Raw genomic sequence first — 14759 nt, 5'->3', positions numbered from 1 at the left:
AGTAACCGGGGGGAGCTAACTGCCCCAAAATGGCCATAGGTGGGCCACAAAATGGCGGCCCATAAGCTTTTAGTTTGTCCATGTCCTTGTATAGATTTTACCTCAGCCAGAGACTTGTTTCCCCTGACACACGGGGGCGATTATGTCCTAGAGATAAAAATCCCCGACAGCTGAGTCCCCATCATTAGTGAAAGGAGTTAACGACCCATTCGGGCAGGATGGGATCTGTGGCTGCCCAGTCCTCTCCTCTGGCTCTGCCTTGGGGCTGCCCCCTCCCCACCACTGCCAGGAATGGCCAGGGCCTCTTCCCGCCCAGGGACCTGCTCCAGCTTTATCGTCCCTGCTGCGTTAGTCCATGTCAATCTCTCTCCTGCTTTGCAGCTTCTTCCAGCCAGGCTGTGGCAATGTTACCCCTCCTCATCCTCTCCTGTTTCTGGCCACTCAGTGTCAGTCCCCAGGGCTCTGGCCTGGCCTCTTTCATCCTCTCCTTCCACAGCCTCTTTATTCACAATCATGTTATAACCTCCCCACTACTTCTTTTGCCTCCCGTGTCACTCTCCCCAGTCTCCTTCTGCCCACAGAGGGGCGGGAGAGAGTTTGACTCAAGGAATCGTTCACAGAGTCTGATCCAGCCAGGTCCAGGACCTAGGGGAGGGGAGGAACAGTCGTTCCCAGAACAGAGCTGGGCCTCCTGTCAGGTCCTGTAGGGACGCCTACAGAGAGGTTGAAACAGGCGACCAAAACCTGGCGTCAAGCTCTTGCTTTTCACAGCCGAGTTTTCATAAACTTCGGTACCAGAATGACTGTCTGTCTCACCCCAGCCAAACCCGGCCACCCACCAACCCTTCCTCCCCTGCCGTCCCTTTTTCCATCCCCATATCGCTACCTCTCTCTGGCCACCAGTTGCGTTGGGCGCACACAGAAGGCGAAGAGTATTTGGTGGCTTTAAGCCCTCTTTGTGTGTCCCTGTCTCTGGTGCTAGTGATTTAGATTGGGATTGTCAAAGCCGCCTGAGGGCCGGGGCAGCGTCAGACACCTGGTAATTAACAGAAAGGGGTGTTCAAATCACCTAGGCACTGTCAATCTGCCACACCTAAGGCGTGTGCCAGCATGGAGAATAATTGTTGACGGGGGTCCACTCCAAGAATTTGGTAAGTGGTCGAGGGTGATCCTCTTCCACGCTATTAAAGGAGGTGATACAAGGTCCGGAATGGAGGTTGGGTGCAGAAGAAAGCTTGGGGATACAGCACTGGGGTGCAGGAGGGGGTGTGAGAAGGCTTTTGGGTGAAGGAGGGAGTTGTGACCTGGGTCAGGGGAATGGGGTGCAGAGTCTGGGAGCAGGATGGGTGCAAGAGAGGACTCTGACCTGGAGGACCAGTGTAGGAAAAGGTACAGGATCCCAGAGGAGTTTGTGACCTGGAGCAGTGGTGCAGACGTTTGGGTTGTGACTGGATTGAGGGTGCCCGGCCTCGGAGGGGTATGGAGCCAAGAGCGAGGGTGCAGGCCACTGAACCTCTGTCTGGGGGAGGTAACACAATTTAGATCCCATCTTTACATTTGCGTGTCATAGAACAACAGAGCTGGAAGAGACGGGTCGCTGCGGTTACTTTTCCCAGTGCATATTACTTTGCACCTTAGCAAAAAAAACTGCTTTGCACAAGCTGTGGCTCAGGCCTTATTGATTCAAACAGCAGCTGGAGATCCACCCCCAGCGCCTGATGAATACTTGTTAACCAGTGTTTTCTCGCCCGGCTGACTGTAACATTTTCCAGTCCGTGTTCAGGCCATGCTTGCAAAACAGGTCATCCAAGTCTTCAGTCAATAACCTGGCTGACTAGTTCGTCCCTTCATTAGCTCCTCTGCTGAATTCTTTGAACCATGGTAGTGGTATGGATCTGTTCCAATAGGACATCACAATAAACTTTTCATCAGCAACATGCCAGGCTCAGCAGCAGCACTGGGCAAATCATTGCTAGGCAGAATAAATGCTCTCAAGTGGTGAGAGAAAGAGGACAGATGGTTTTCTGGTTAGTGCACTGGACTGGGACCCAGGAGATCTTGGTTACAAAGTTATTCCAATCATTTATTTTCTAATCTTGGCAAGTATCTTAGAGCCAGACATACAAAAGTATTAAGGAACCTAATTTCAATTGGAAGTGATCCATAAGGCCCTTTTGTGCCGGGTTGCTGCACAGACACTCAGTGAGAGACAGACCTTGCCCCAGGTGAGATGAGGGTCTGTGTCACAAGCAGTTCACAATCTAAACAGAAAAGTAGCAGGAGTGGAAACAAATTCCCCAGTAAAAGTGACCTTTGCAGATTCTCACAGCAGGTCAGAACGAAGATCAAAAGCCGCTTTTTAAAAATTCTCAGCCCGTTAGCTTAGTCATTGTGACGAGACCCTAGAACATCTCCCTCAAAGGTATGGTGCCTCTGACAGCTCTGGCCTCAAGGCTTCACCCAGCTCAGCATTTCAAGGCTAGTGACATGGGTATAGGCTGCACAACCCAGTCTGCCTTCACTTTGAAAGGACCCTTTGCAGTCATGTGAGAGGAGCGGAATTCAGCTCTTTGAGAGGCGACACTTCCTGATGTTGGACTGAGGTCAATTTCATGCATGCACACACTGCAGGCTGCCTGGCAAACACAGCCAGGTGTGCGTGCTCGCAACATGGCAGAGGAGATAGTCTATACAGATCTCATCCTCCCCTCTTCCTCTCCTCACTCCAGGATGCCCCTTTCAGCTCAACCGCTTGGTAAGTAGCTTTTATTTTCCAGAGGGTCTGTGTTAAATACAAGGGTGGATTGTGCTGGGGCAGTCCATTGCTTTCAATGCCTGCCCCAGAGCAGGGCTGTGCCAGGGGAGACCCTCTGTCCTTTGGGAGCTGGCTGGGATGCTTTTGATCAGCTCTCCATCACAGCTCACTGTTGAGTGCAGGTCTGTCGGTGCAAAAGCCTGGGGTGGAAAGGGGATGTCCAAGTACCCATTTGCTAGCCGGGAAGGAGCACCCAACGGCACGTCTGATGAGTTCTGGCCGGTTACTTGTGGAGCTGCGGACGGTCACAGGATGGACTTAGGCTAGTGGGGCACTTGCATAAATAAAAAACTCAGATGCCCTGGAGAGGGATTAGTTGTAGGCACTATAAGAACTATGAGTGCTAGAGAGGCAGCAGAGGCTAGCAGCATTGTATTGCTCCTTGGCAGACTCCTTGACGTCTCATCCAGGCTCCGCCAAGGGCTAGACTCTCTACACCTCTTTTCACCCTTCCACCTGCTCCTTGAGGCAGAGGCTATCTCTGCTTCTGTGCTTGTACAGTCCTGCCACAGCAGGGCATTGACATTGTACAGGACCTTGGTGCGCTGCTGTAGTTTACGCTTCCTTCAGAGGGACGATGCTGTGTTCAATCAGCTGCGGTGCTGGGAGTCGGGATAGAGCAGTTCCTTATTTTGAGTCACAGTTTTCAAGTGCTGACAAGGCTGGGGCCAGTTTTCACTATATAGCTCAATACCCAGCCAGCCTCAGCTCCTATGGTCCACACCAGCAGCGCAGAGAGGGCAGGCGTTTGAAGCAAGTGATCTTACCTTAGATCGGGGTGAATGAACTTTTTACATTGGGACCCACTTTTCCCCCTTACAATTAGCAGGGGCCCCCCACCGTGTCTAATGTCGTTCAGACTGGTGGAAATTGGGTTATGTTCACATGGGGGAAAAAACCCAACCCTGTAAGAAAATAATTAGGTAGAATGTAAAAACTTTATTAAGCCATCTAGAAATGTGAATATGCAGACATAAAAACAGTCACAGATTTCAACATTTTAATGAGATGGATGAGCCTGAGACCCAGCAACTGATCAAGCTGTGCCCCCTTTCTGAAATTTCTTGCCCCCCTGAAGGGGCCTGCCCCCACTTTGCGCTTCTCTTCAACTCTTCCCATTTCATGCTGAGGTGCCTGATGTCAGTCAGAACCGATCATTTCCATGTTACTCGCGGAATTCCTCTTTTTGTGTTGTCTGGCTTCCTTCCAAGCATGGTGTTTGGGAAGCAGTTCCCCCCCGGTCCCCATTCTCAGCACATGCTCAGCCACTGATATCTTCTCTTGTATATTATTTGTGAGAGGGTGCCTTGCCCAGTGATTTTTCTAACTTCATGTGCCTTCCCATCTCTGTATGATATTCCTGATAATCTCCTCAGGCATTTGTGGTGAGATGCGTCCAGATTTGTGTATCTTTCTTAATAAGTTGCCAAGTCTCACTCCTATATGTTGTGATACTGGTACCAATTGCTTTGCATGTGTTCAGCTTTGTCTCGGGGGATCTTTCTGAGTTGCCAGATGTTTTTGAGTCTTCTTGATTCTTCTTATTTCCTTGGAGCTAGTGCCATCTGGGCTGATGGTATTTCCAGGGTACATAAAATGGTCCACCTCTTCCAGCTTCTCTTCTTCAGTTTTGACTTCTGACTCTTGTCGTTCCCAGTAACGTGACCTTGCATTTCTTTGCACTGACTCTCAGACCTATCTTCTCAATTATTTCTTTTCGTTGGTTTGTGCATGTTTGTAGCCCATTGGCATTTTCATGGATAAGAACAATGTCATCAGCAAAGTCTAGATCAGATAGCCTGGAATTGTTGCATTTTAGGCTGTATGTATCATAGTTGCTTTGTTTAATGACAGTCGATGACTAGCATGAATAGAAAAGGAGACAGGATGCACCTCTGCCTTACATGTGTCTTGATGCTGAATGGTTTGCAGAGTCCATTTTAAGACAGCATTTTGAACTGACATAGAATGCCTTCATGATGATGACTAATTGGGTTGGCATTCCACACTGTTTTCCACGGTTTTCTACATTGTTTTTCTGTTTACATTGAGTGCCTTTTGGAAGGCCACAAATAGATGGCCAGGCAGACCTGAAATTCTGTTGTGTTTTCTGTAAACTGTCTGAGGATGCAAACAACATCCGTGCATGTCTCTAAATCCAGATTGTTGTTCCCATAGAATGGTACCTGTCCTTCCTTTTGTTCTGTTCAGGAGAATTCCTGCTACTACTTTTTCCCATGAAAGAGCAAGAGCTGGGTGACTTCTTTCCAATTTGAGCCATTGCTTAGATAACTCTTTTTTTTCTGATGATTTGATGATTTCATTGCTGCAGGTGGCCACAGGAATTTTCCCCCAATGCAAGTGCAGCACGGGGCATTGATAAATTACACCGCACAGAATCTCTGCACCATGTATCTCTGCATTAACACACTTAAGAAACCCTTCAAGAAGCCGGTAGTTCTCACCTTGTTCTGGACAGCTGTGACCTCAAAATGGCTATTTTTAAGCTATTGTTTCCTCTCCCTGCCTTCCTCTCTAAGCACTGAGGCCAAGGTATACCATTTATAGCCTGCAAAACAGGACCTCAGAGGTGTCTAGGCTTTATGTCGGTTCTCTCGTCTACCCAGCGGGGAAGAATTTCATCCCACACGCCCAGTGTCTTCAAGGCAGGGCACATCTCTTGCTAGGTTACGAAAAGGTTTAATTTCTTTTGAATTGGTTTCCTTTATCTGACAAAATTTCAGATACGACCGCTGAGAATAAGTACAAGATCTTTCACACCTCTTAAAAAGCTGAGCAGCTCTGTGATGCGTCCAGGTTGCATGTCTGTAAATGTCACTCTGCTTGTCACATCTCGTCTCCACCAGCTTTGATCGGAATGGTTCTCCCTCATGCTGCAAGGTCCTAACTTGACATAGCACATGCCTTCCTTAAGCGCTAGTACAGTTAATGGGGCTGGAGCTTGCTGTTAAGGTTAAACCCACGTCCATATTCTTTGCAGAGTACAGTAAACCCTGGAGATAATGTGCAAGCAAGTTGCACGTCTGGGGTTAACGTGACTGCTGCCCCGACAGGAGCAGTTTCCCGGTCCCCAGAGTGGCAGGGAGCTGGGAACCAGGTAGACGCCTGGGTCCTGGCTCCCCTCCGCTTGCAGAGCCAGGAAACTGACCAGGGCAGCAGCCTTGGTCAGTTTCTTGGCTCCAAGGAGCGGAGGGGAGCTGGGAGCCAGGCTGCCCCCGGGTTCTTGCTCTCTTCCACTGGCTGGAGCCAGGAAACTGACCAAGGCTGCTGCCCTGGGCAGTTTCCTGGGTTTCACAAGGGGTGGGATGATGGGAATCAGGTTGCCTCCTGGTTCCCACTCCCCCGCAATCTGGGACCCGGGAAAATGACCAGCCCTGGTGGGCTGGTCAGTTTCCCGGCTCCTGCATGCCCAGGGGATCCAGGAACAAGGCATCGGCCTGGTTCCCATCTCCCCTCGACTTGTGTGAAAATTTGTTATGCAGGGGTTGCAGGAACACAACCCCCGCATAACTCAGGGGTTTACTGTAGGATGTTTTGCTGACATAATTGAGTCCGACAGACAAAACGCACAGCTACACGTACAGGATGGGGGAGTCTCTGCTGGGAAGTAGCCGCTCTGAAAGAGATTTCAGAGTTGTGGAGGATGATTAGTTGGGCAACGTAAACGGGAGCCTTGAGTAGGAGCAGAGAGGTTATTTTACCTCTGGATTTGGCCCTGCTGAGACCACAGCTCAAATCCTGTGTCCCATTCTTTGTCACGGTTCAGGAAGGAAGTTGATAAATGGGAGAGGGGTCCAGGAGTGATTACAGGGTTAGAAACCCTTCCTTGTCATGACAGAGCCGAGTAGCTCTGTCTGTTTAGCAAAGTGAGGGGTAAGGAGTGATTTGATCACAGTCTAAGTACCAACATGGGGAGAAATGTTTAATAATGGGCTCTTCAGTCTATCAGAGAAAGGTCTGACACGATCCTATGTCTGTGAGCTGAAGTGAGACAAATTCAGACTGAAAATGAGGTGTAAATGTTTAATGGTGAGCATCATTAACTACTGAAACCGTTCACTGAAGGTCCTGGGGGAGTCACCATCACTGGCAAGTTTTAAATCAACCCTGGGTTTTTTTTTCTATAAGATCAGCTCTAGGAATTGTTTTGAGGACACTTTCTGGCCTGTATCAGAGAGGTAGCTGTGTTAGTCTGTATCTTCAATGCATCTGATGAAGCAGGTCTTTGCCCACGAAAGCTTATGCTTCAAAATATCTGTTAGTCTTGTTGTTCTCTGGACAGTGTTACCCAAGAGGACAGACAAGATGAACAGAATGGTCCCTTCTGGCCTTGGAATCAATTGGTAGCTTGTAGTTAAATTGTAGTTAGCTCAATTGGCATGTGAAAGGGGCTGGTATTTTTGTTGTTGGACCTTTTGCATGAATCTTTTTTAATCACCTTTTTCTGTTGTCAAATTTAAATATTTTGAAGTTGTTGTTTTGAAGACTGGGAGATTAATTGATGTTCGGTAGCTGGATTGATGGGATTAGTTATGATTTCTCACTTGACAAGGAGGGGCCACGTGAAAGCTGTAATCTTCTACCCGCCACGTTGCTCTACATTTATATCAACCAGCTACAAATAAAGTAGTAGAAGGTAATTTTGAAAGAGGGAATGGCCTTGATTTCAGGACAGAAAAATGTGCAGAAGAGGCTTTGAAAACATGATGTTTGAGGGCAGGTTGAAAGAACTGGACATGTTCAGGCTAGAGAAGAGAAGGTATGATACCAATTTTCCAGTGTGAAACCAGTAGTTACAGAGAAGAAGTTGAGCAAGTGCTCTCTGTGGTCACTGAAGGTAGAATAAACAGTAATCCGCTTAATTTTTGGCAGGGGAGAGTTATCTTATATGTTCCGGAAAATTTTCTGTGTGTGAAGACAGTTACACACTGAAACGGGTCAGCTAAGGAGGCAGTGGAATCTCAGTCACTGGAAGTTTTTAGGAATAAGTTAAACAAAAACTAGTCAAGGATGGCTGAAGTGTAGTTGGTCTTGGCTCAGCGTGGAGTGATAGAGGGGGAGGAAGGTCAATTTGACTTCTTGAGGTCCCTTCCAGCCCTACCTTTCTATGACTGTATGACTTAAAGACTGAACACAGTAGTTCCATGTGACTAAGCTGGCCAATCCAGCTTGGCTTTGTTACATAATAATTAAACCTTGACAATGGGAACAGAAAGCAGCAAACCAATGGTGTTTGCAAATTTGAAAAAAGTTTCCAGCCAAAAATGCTGCAAACGGGAAACCTGTGTGAAAATCAAATCTGAGAAAGCAAAAACCTGTGTCATCGTAGGCTGCTCAGGGCATGGCCCAAGCTCCACTGTCTCTGGAGGAACCTTTTGCAAGGTCTTCTAGATGTCCATGGCCATTGTTCTACTTCATTCTTAATATGAATCCCAGATCCTTCCAATTTCTGTTTTGGATAATGTAGAGAACAGGAGCTGTTGGACTCTGTGACAACACCCAGTGTTTTCATTTCATATCTAGTAATGTTCTCTAAGGCAGCTGCTTTCCAAAGTGTTGAAACCTGTGTCCATGCCTTAGGTGGATTTCCAACTTTCCCATCTATACAGTAGGCTGAAATAATATTTGAGTGGAACATTCATAGTTTGGTCTTTAAACTGTAGATATGCAATGACAATGACAGTGATGCCTTGCCAATATCTTACCCCCAAACCCATCGACCCCCAGCTTGCATGTGACTGCCAAAATATGCAAATTGACAGCATATATAATGATATTTTAATAATATATAATTATGCACACACACACACATACATATAATTAACATTTAGGTAATAGGAAGAATGTGATCAAACAGAGAGAGAACCGGAAATGTAGTAATTAATAAAAAAGGGTGGGGGAAAAGCTTTCATTTAAAAATCTGGGAATTGTAAAAGCTTGAGAAAATGCCAATATGAATTCCTATTTTCAAGAAAATGGCCAAAATATCACCCCCCTTGCCTTCACAAAAAGTCAGGCAGTTCTGCCATCATCTCAGACAGGCCTTTGAAGGAAATCGAGATGAACAGGTGAGCGTATAGGTCCCAACTCTGTAATAAACTCCATATGGGAGCCTGGGATTCTGCCCATACTGTGACCTTAAGGACATATTTTCCTTTGAAACAGCATTTCATACACAACAGCCCGAAAGTTTCTCACCAGATGTTGGCTTTTGCAGGTCCCCAGAGTCCCCGGTGGCACCGGCCAGCACTGTGGGTCGGATGGATTGGGAATATTGTCCTGGTGATAGCTGTGATAGCGCTGGGGATTTGGGGTGAGTAGCTGACGGCGCTGTATTTTCTGGGAGGCATGGTCCAGCCAAACAGCTTACACCATACAGAGGATTGGTAGCATGAGACATCAGATGAGAGCTCCCATGAGGCATTGCAGCTGCTTAGACAGCTGTATGTCAATACTGAACCCGCCTGAAGGGAAACATTTCATCCTGGACAAATCAACTTGATCCTGATTTTGTTTTCTCCACAAACCAGATTTTGATACTTTGACTTTTCGTTCCGGTTCAGGACAAAACCAAATGCCGAAATATTGGAATTTCCAAGTTTTGTTTTCTCCGTTGAAGATGTTCAGAAGCAAGAGTGGGGGAGAGCTGTACCAGGGGAGGAGACAGGGAGAGACCCTGACTTGCATGAGGTTTTGCCCTTAAGAGATCTGAGTTCTCCCCCACATCTGTGACATGACCTTCCATACGTCCCTCTGTCCTGATCTTTCTAGTTCTTCACCTAACCTATGTTTTCACCCTGTATTATTTAAGGAGAGATTTAACAAGCCCCACAATTATACTGATATTGAATATCCCCCATCAGGCTGCCATCCCTTAACTGAAGGACCTGGGAAGCAAGTCCAGGCTCTGCCACAGATTCTCTGTGTGATCATGGGCAAGTCACTGAATTACTCCTGGCCTTGGTTTCCCCGTCCGTAAAATGGGGATTATGCCTCCTTTGTCTACATAGTCCCTAAACTCTTTGGACTAGAGACTGTCTCCACAATTCTGTGTCTGTGCATTACTGGGCACAACGGGGCCCTGATCTCAGCTGGGGCAGGGACTGTTTCTCGCTGTTTCTGTGCAATAAAATAGTGGAAACGTAGCTAGTGGATAAATGGAGAAAGAGCATCACCAAACTGTCGCGTTCCTGTCACTGGGCTGACACGTCTGAGGGAGCTGGCTGATCTCAGCGGGATGGTGGCTCTGGGCCAGAACTCACAGGTGTGCTGACGGGGAAGCTGGCCCAGTGGTCCCAGTGCTACTCTGGGACTCAGGAGCTTTGCGGCCAGTTCCTGGTTCTGCCATTGAGCCCCCATGTGATCCTGGGCTGGCCCCTTACGGCTGGGATTTCGCAGGGGCTTTAGCAACTAGCAATGCAGCTAGGCACCTAGCGGGTTGTTTTTATGCACCTAACACCTATTGAAATCAACGGGAATTGGGTACTTAAGGCCTCGGTTCTCAAACCTGTTTAGCTGCCCAACGCCCAAGGGATTAGGCACCTGGATACTGCTGTGGGTCTGCTAACCCTCTGCTCGGGGACTTCCTGTAGCTTTATGTGCCTAAACCCCTTGGATAAGTTGTCCCCAGGCTCCTCCCCTGCCTCAAGTGGAATGTGGGTGAAGGGCAGAGGTGGGAGGTGTCAGGCGCCAGATAAGCCCCTAAGCAAGCAGGCTGTGCGGCATGAGAGAGGGAGGAGGGTCCGTCACTGTCTGGGCGTGGCTCCAAAGCAGTGTCTGCAGCAGCAGAGAGCCCTTGAGGCAGGAAGCTCTGGCCACCTTTGGCACCCACAGCGCTGCAGCCCCAGCTCCTCTCAGTTTCCTGTGCGATCTCACACCTCAGCCCACATGGCGCCGGGCCCCTCCTCTCTCTGGGGCATGATGCAGGGCCGGGAGGAGAGGTGCACAGCACTGAACCTGCAACCTCAGGGCAGCAGTTTGGGCAGCCTGTCCCCAGACCAAAACCCAGCCTGGGCCTCACCACCTCCAGGAGCTTGGGGCCTCAGTTTCTTCAGCTATGCAGGGGTGGTCACTGTGGTGGTAAGGGATCCGGGCTTATTTAGTTTGCAGAAGAGAAGAGTGAGGGGCCATCTGATAGCTGCCTTCAACTTCCTGAAGGTGCGGGGCGGCGGGGGCTCTAAAGAGGATGGAGAGAGACAGTTCTCAGTGATGACAGATGGGAGAACAAGGAGCAGCGGTCTGAAGTTTTAGAGTGAGAAGTCTAGTTTGGATATTAGGAAAAACTCTTTCCCCGGGAGGGTGGTGAAGCGTTGGAATGTGTTGCCTAGAGAGGTGGTGGAGTCTCCATCCCTAGAGGTGTTAAAGTCCTGGCTTGACCAAGCCCTGGCTGGGATGATTTAGTTGGGGTTGATCCTGCTTTGGGCAGGGGGCTGGACTCGGTGACCTCCTGGGGTCCCTTCCAGCCGTAGGGTTCTATGATTCTATGGTAACAACCTTGTGCCTTGTCTCGGGGGAGCTGAAAGGCAAAAGCCAGTACAGACTGTGAGGTGCTCTGATTCTGTGGTGCGGAGGCTGGGTAAATTAGAGCAAACACAAGCTGGGTTTGCAAAGAGGCCCAAGTGATTTAGGCACCAACTCCCACTGATTTTTTTTTTTTTTTCCCCCCAGTTCCAGCCACTTCTTTGTACCATGATTCTTGCATCTGCTCCTAAGCCAGTCGGAGTCAGAGGGGTGAACTGTGTTTGGCCAGGCCCTGTGTCTCTGCAGGGCTCTGCTGGTGCTTTTACCCAGCAACTCCCGTCGCACTGACCGCTCCCCTCACGCCCACCGATTCTGCTTTGCAGTTTGCTGCTTGGTGTCCGAGCAAAGACCGACCCCAGCAGCTCCTGGGAGCCACAGAGCTGGGAGCAGAGATACAACGACACCCGCTGGGAGTGGGGACCCCAGCACAGCAGCCTGCAGCGCCTGCCTGGAGCGTGTCCGATCCCAGCTGTGCCCCACAGCCCAGCCCACCCCAGCAGGTAACCCCAGCTCATGTGTCTCTGAGCCGCCTTCCATCCGGGCACTGCTCTTGGGAATCCGGCTGCCGTCCCAGGCCACATGGATTCAGCCGGGCAGGGACGTGCCCGCCCCCCCCGGGCTGGTCTGATCTTACCCATTCCTGCTGTCTGCCAGGCTAGAAATGTACCTATCTGGGTGAGAGGCAGTGACGGCTAGTGGCCATTCAGGGTAATACTCAGCCAGGAAGATTTTAATAACTAATCCCAAGTGGTCCTGTTTTTTCAGGGGTAGTGGGGCCAAAACGTATGAGAGACACGGTTTCAGGTTCCATCCCCTCCCATTCCCTGGCACCTGGGCCCCCTGTCTCCTCCCATTTCACATCACCCCTGGGTCCCGGCCTCCCCTCCTGTTCCCCTTCCCCCCAGTCACTTCAAGACTTTCCAGGCCACTCAGCAGTGCCAAGGGGTGTGAGAACAGCTGTCTAGTCCCCTGAGACTCCCCCCTGCCCTGGAGAGGCCTCTCCTGCTGGTATGGAGCTGAAGTAAGGGCCTCTCACTGACTCTGTGCCTTACCCACAAAGCTGGGGGGGCAGCGAGGGGAAGATTGGGGGAATGACTAGGGGACAGTTTACTGCAGGTATTCTCTGCTGCCCAGGGCGCACATGGGAAAAGTGGGTAAGTCGGAGCAGCCCAGAGGCTGCTCTAAATGACACCTGAAGTCAGGCAAAGGCCCAGCCTAGCCCCAGATTTCAGGGAGCACAAAGGGGACCGGAAACCACTTTATCCCCAGCCCTGCCCCAGTTGCAAGAAGGGAGTAGCTGGGATTGAATTCCAGAGCACTCAGAGCGTTAATGACACCTGTCTTTCTGCAGGGGGCTACGGGTGCAAACTCTGCCCCACAGACTGGCAGCCCCACAGGGACAAGTGCTACTGGTTCTCCAGACACTATAAAACATGGAACGAGAGCCGGCGTGACTGCGCAGTGAGGGGCTCCCACCTGCTGGTGATCTGGGACCTGGAGGAGCTGGTAAGGGGGATGATAACACCCCCCTGGAGCTGCCCTGCAGGGCTGGGCCCTGAGTACCCAGGCTGGGGGCTGTATTAGATACACTCCAGGGCTGGGAGCTTCACAGCTGCTTAAGGGTTTGGTATGATGTCCCTGGTCCCATGAATTGTTACTAACAGGGTGTTCAAAAGCCCTAGGCAGCTTTGACACTCCCAGCCGCACTCACGAGCGCCAGCACTCGGGCAGGGGGAGAGAGGCAGTTTTAAGCCACTGTCCACCTGTCCCTTTTGTGTGTGCCAAACACAGCTCAGCTGGGACAGAGGGGTGGGCTGGAGGAGAGGGGGTGAAACAAGAGGTCATCCCAACCCAGGCACCCCCAAAGACTGGGCGCAGTCTGTGAGGTGGTCAGCCGGCATGGGACTGGCCGCTCATGCTGGCGCTGCTGCAGACACACCACATGGCTGCCTAGGGCACCATGAAATCTGGGGCAATTTGGTGCCCCAAATTGTTGGTGTCTTAGGCGGCCGCACAGTTTGTGTATTGGTAGGGATGGCCCTGCAGAGGGAGGGAGAGAGAAGTGGATGGAGGGGTGTATATAGGGTATTTCTAGACACAACCCACACAGTTCTGGTGCTGAATTTGACAAAGACCTGGATATGCAAGAAGAAAGGATTAGGGTCACCACCAGCCTGTCCCTCACTCCCCCCAGGAGTCCCTCCAGGACCTGACACAAATCCCAGTTCCGTTCTGGGTGGGACTGTCCCGCCCCTCCCCAGAGAAGGCCTGGACCTGGCTGGACGGCTCCCGGCTGGATCAGACCCTGTGAGTGATTCCTTGAGCCAAACCCTTTCCCTCCCCTCTGGGGGCAGAAGAGGTTGGGCATAGGGACAGGGAAGGGAAGAGGAGGAGGAGGATGGTCAGTGTGAGATGGTAACAAGGTTGTGCATGGAGAGGAGAAAAGAGGCCAGGCCCGAGCCCCAGGGAGTGGGGCACAAGACACGGAGCTGCCAGAGGCAGGAGGGGACAAGAAGGGGCAGTGTTGGCACAGCCTGGTGGGGAGGAGGCTGGAGCAGCAGGGAGATGGACAGGGCTTAGCGCAGGAGGAGGATGGAGCAGGTCCCTGGGCTCTGGACAGGGAGAGGCCGTTACAGCCCCTGGCCAGGCCTGGAAGGGGGCAGCACTGGGGAGGCTGCAGATCCCATTAATATAGGGAAGAGCAACCACTGAGCAAGGGTGATGGAGCCACAGGCACTGACAGGGCTTCTCTTTTGTCCTGGAGGCTCCCAGTGTCAGGCTTGGCCAAGAGGAGCAACTGCGTGACGGTGAAGAGGAATCAGCTTCATTCTGGCACCTGCACCTCGGCATTTAAGTGGATTTGCCAGCAAGATGCTGTCCTGCTCTGAGCAGGGTCTGAAGAAGACCTCAGTGCACAGCTCCGCTGTTCCTCATATTATCCCTTATCCCCATCACAGCTGGGGAATCCAAGCCACAGACACTGACCTGCCCACGGTCACACGCAGAACTGGTGGAAATTATAACCCAGGAATCCTGGCTCCCAGTCCCCCTAGTTCCCCCCCATCTCCCAGAGCTGGGAATAGAACCCAGGAGTCCTGGCTCCCAGGCTTCCCTCAGCCTACAGTAGCGTGATTCCAGACTCTTATTTCACAGGGATGGAAGAGCGCTACAGGGGCAGAGCAGGGCAGGGGGTATCAGTCTCTGAGGATCCATTTCCCGCTCCTAGCTGCAAGCGTGGTGCTGCGGGGGCGTAGAGATACTTGTTTGGCAGCTCCGCTTTGCTGTTCTTTGCTTCTCCTTACAGGGAGCTGAACAAGCATTGATGAGCTCTTTTAGCTGTGTTGCCTAGCAGTACATAGCTCAATGATTTTAACAGCTCAAAACACCTAACCCGTGAAGCAAC

The 14759-nt window shown here is 50.7% G+C and overlaps 1 protein-coding gene across 1 annotated transcript; it reads left to right on the top strand.

The window, feature by feature from the left end:
• Window positions 1-2670: 2670 nt before the first annotated feature.
• LOC142024944 (killer cell lectin-like receptor subfamily B member 1B allele B) lies at window positions 2671-14457 on the top strand. The gene is made up of 6 exons (XM_075017322.1): window positions 2671-2755; window positions 9054-9149; window positions 11680-11856; window positions 12708-12862; window positions 13551-13663; window positions 14121-14457. The coding sequence occupies exons 1-6, from the start codon at window positions 2671-2673 to the stop codon at window positions 14242-14244; spliced, it is 750 nt and encodes a 249-aa protein (XP_074873423.1). The 3' UTR covers window positions 14245-14457.
• The last annotated feature ends 302 nt before the right edge of the window (window positions 14458-14759 follow it).

This window comes from Carettochelys insculpta, chromosome 22, assembly GCF_033958435.1.
Source record: "Carettochelys insculpta isolate YL-2023 chromosome 22, ASM3395843v1, whole genome shotgun sequence".
NCBI classification, from domain to species: Eukaryota; Metazoa; Chordata; order Testudines; family Carettochelyidae; genus Carettochelys; species Carettochelys insculpta.
This window is presented reverse-complemented; position numbering and strand designations above follow the sequence as displayed.

Excerpts from the sequence above, each read along its gene's own strand:
- LOC142024944 (XM_075017322.1), top strand. The coding sequence starts at position 2,671 with ATGGCAGAGGAGATAGTCTATACAGATCTCATCCTCCCCTCTTCCTCT. Across the intron at positions 12,863-13,550 it reads TCTGGGACCTGGAGGAGCTG|GAGTCCCTCCAGGACCTGAC; the intron begins GTAAGGGGGATG and ends CACTCCCCCCAG. Across the intron at positions 13,664-14,120 it reads TCCCGGCTGGATCAGACCCT|GCTCCCAGTGTCAGGCTTGG; the intron begins GTGAGTGATTCC and ends TTTGTCCTGGAG.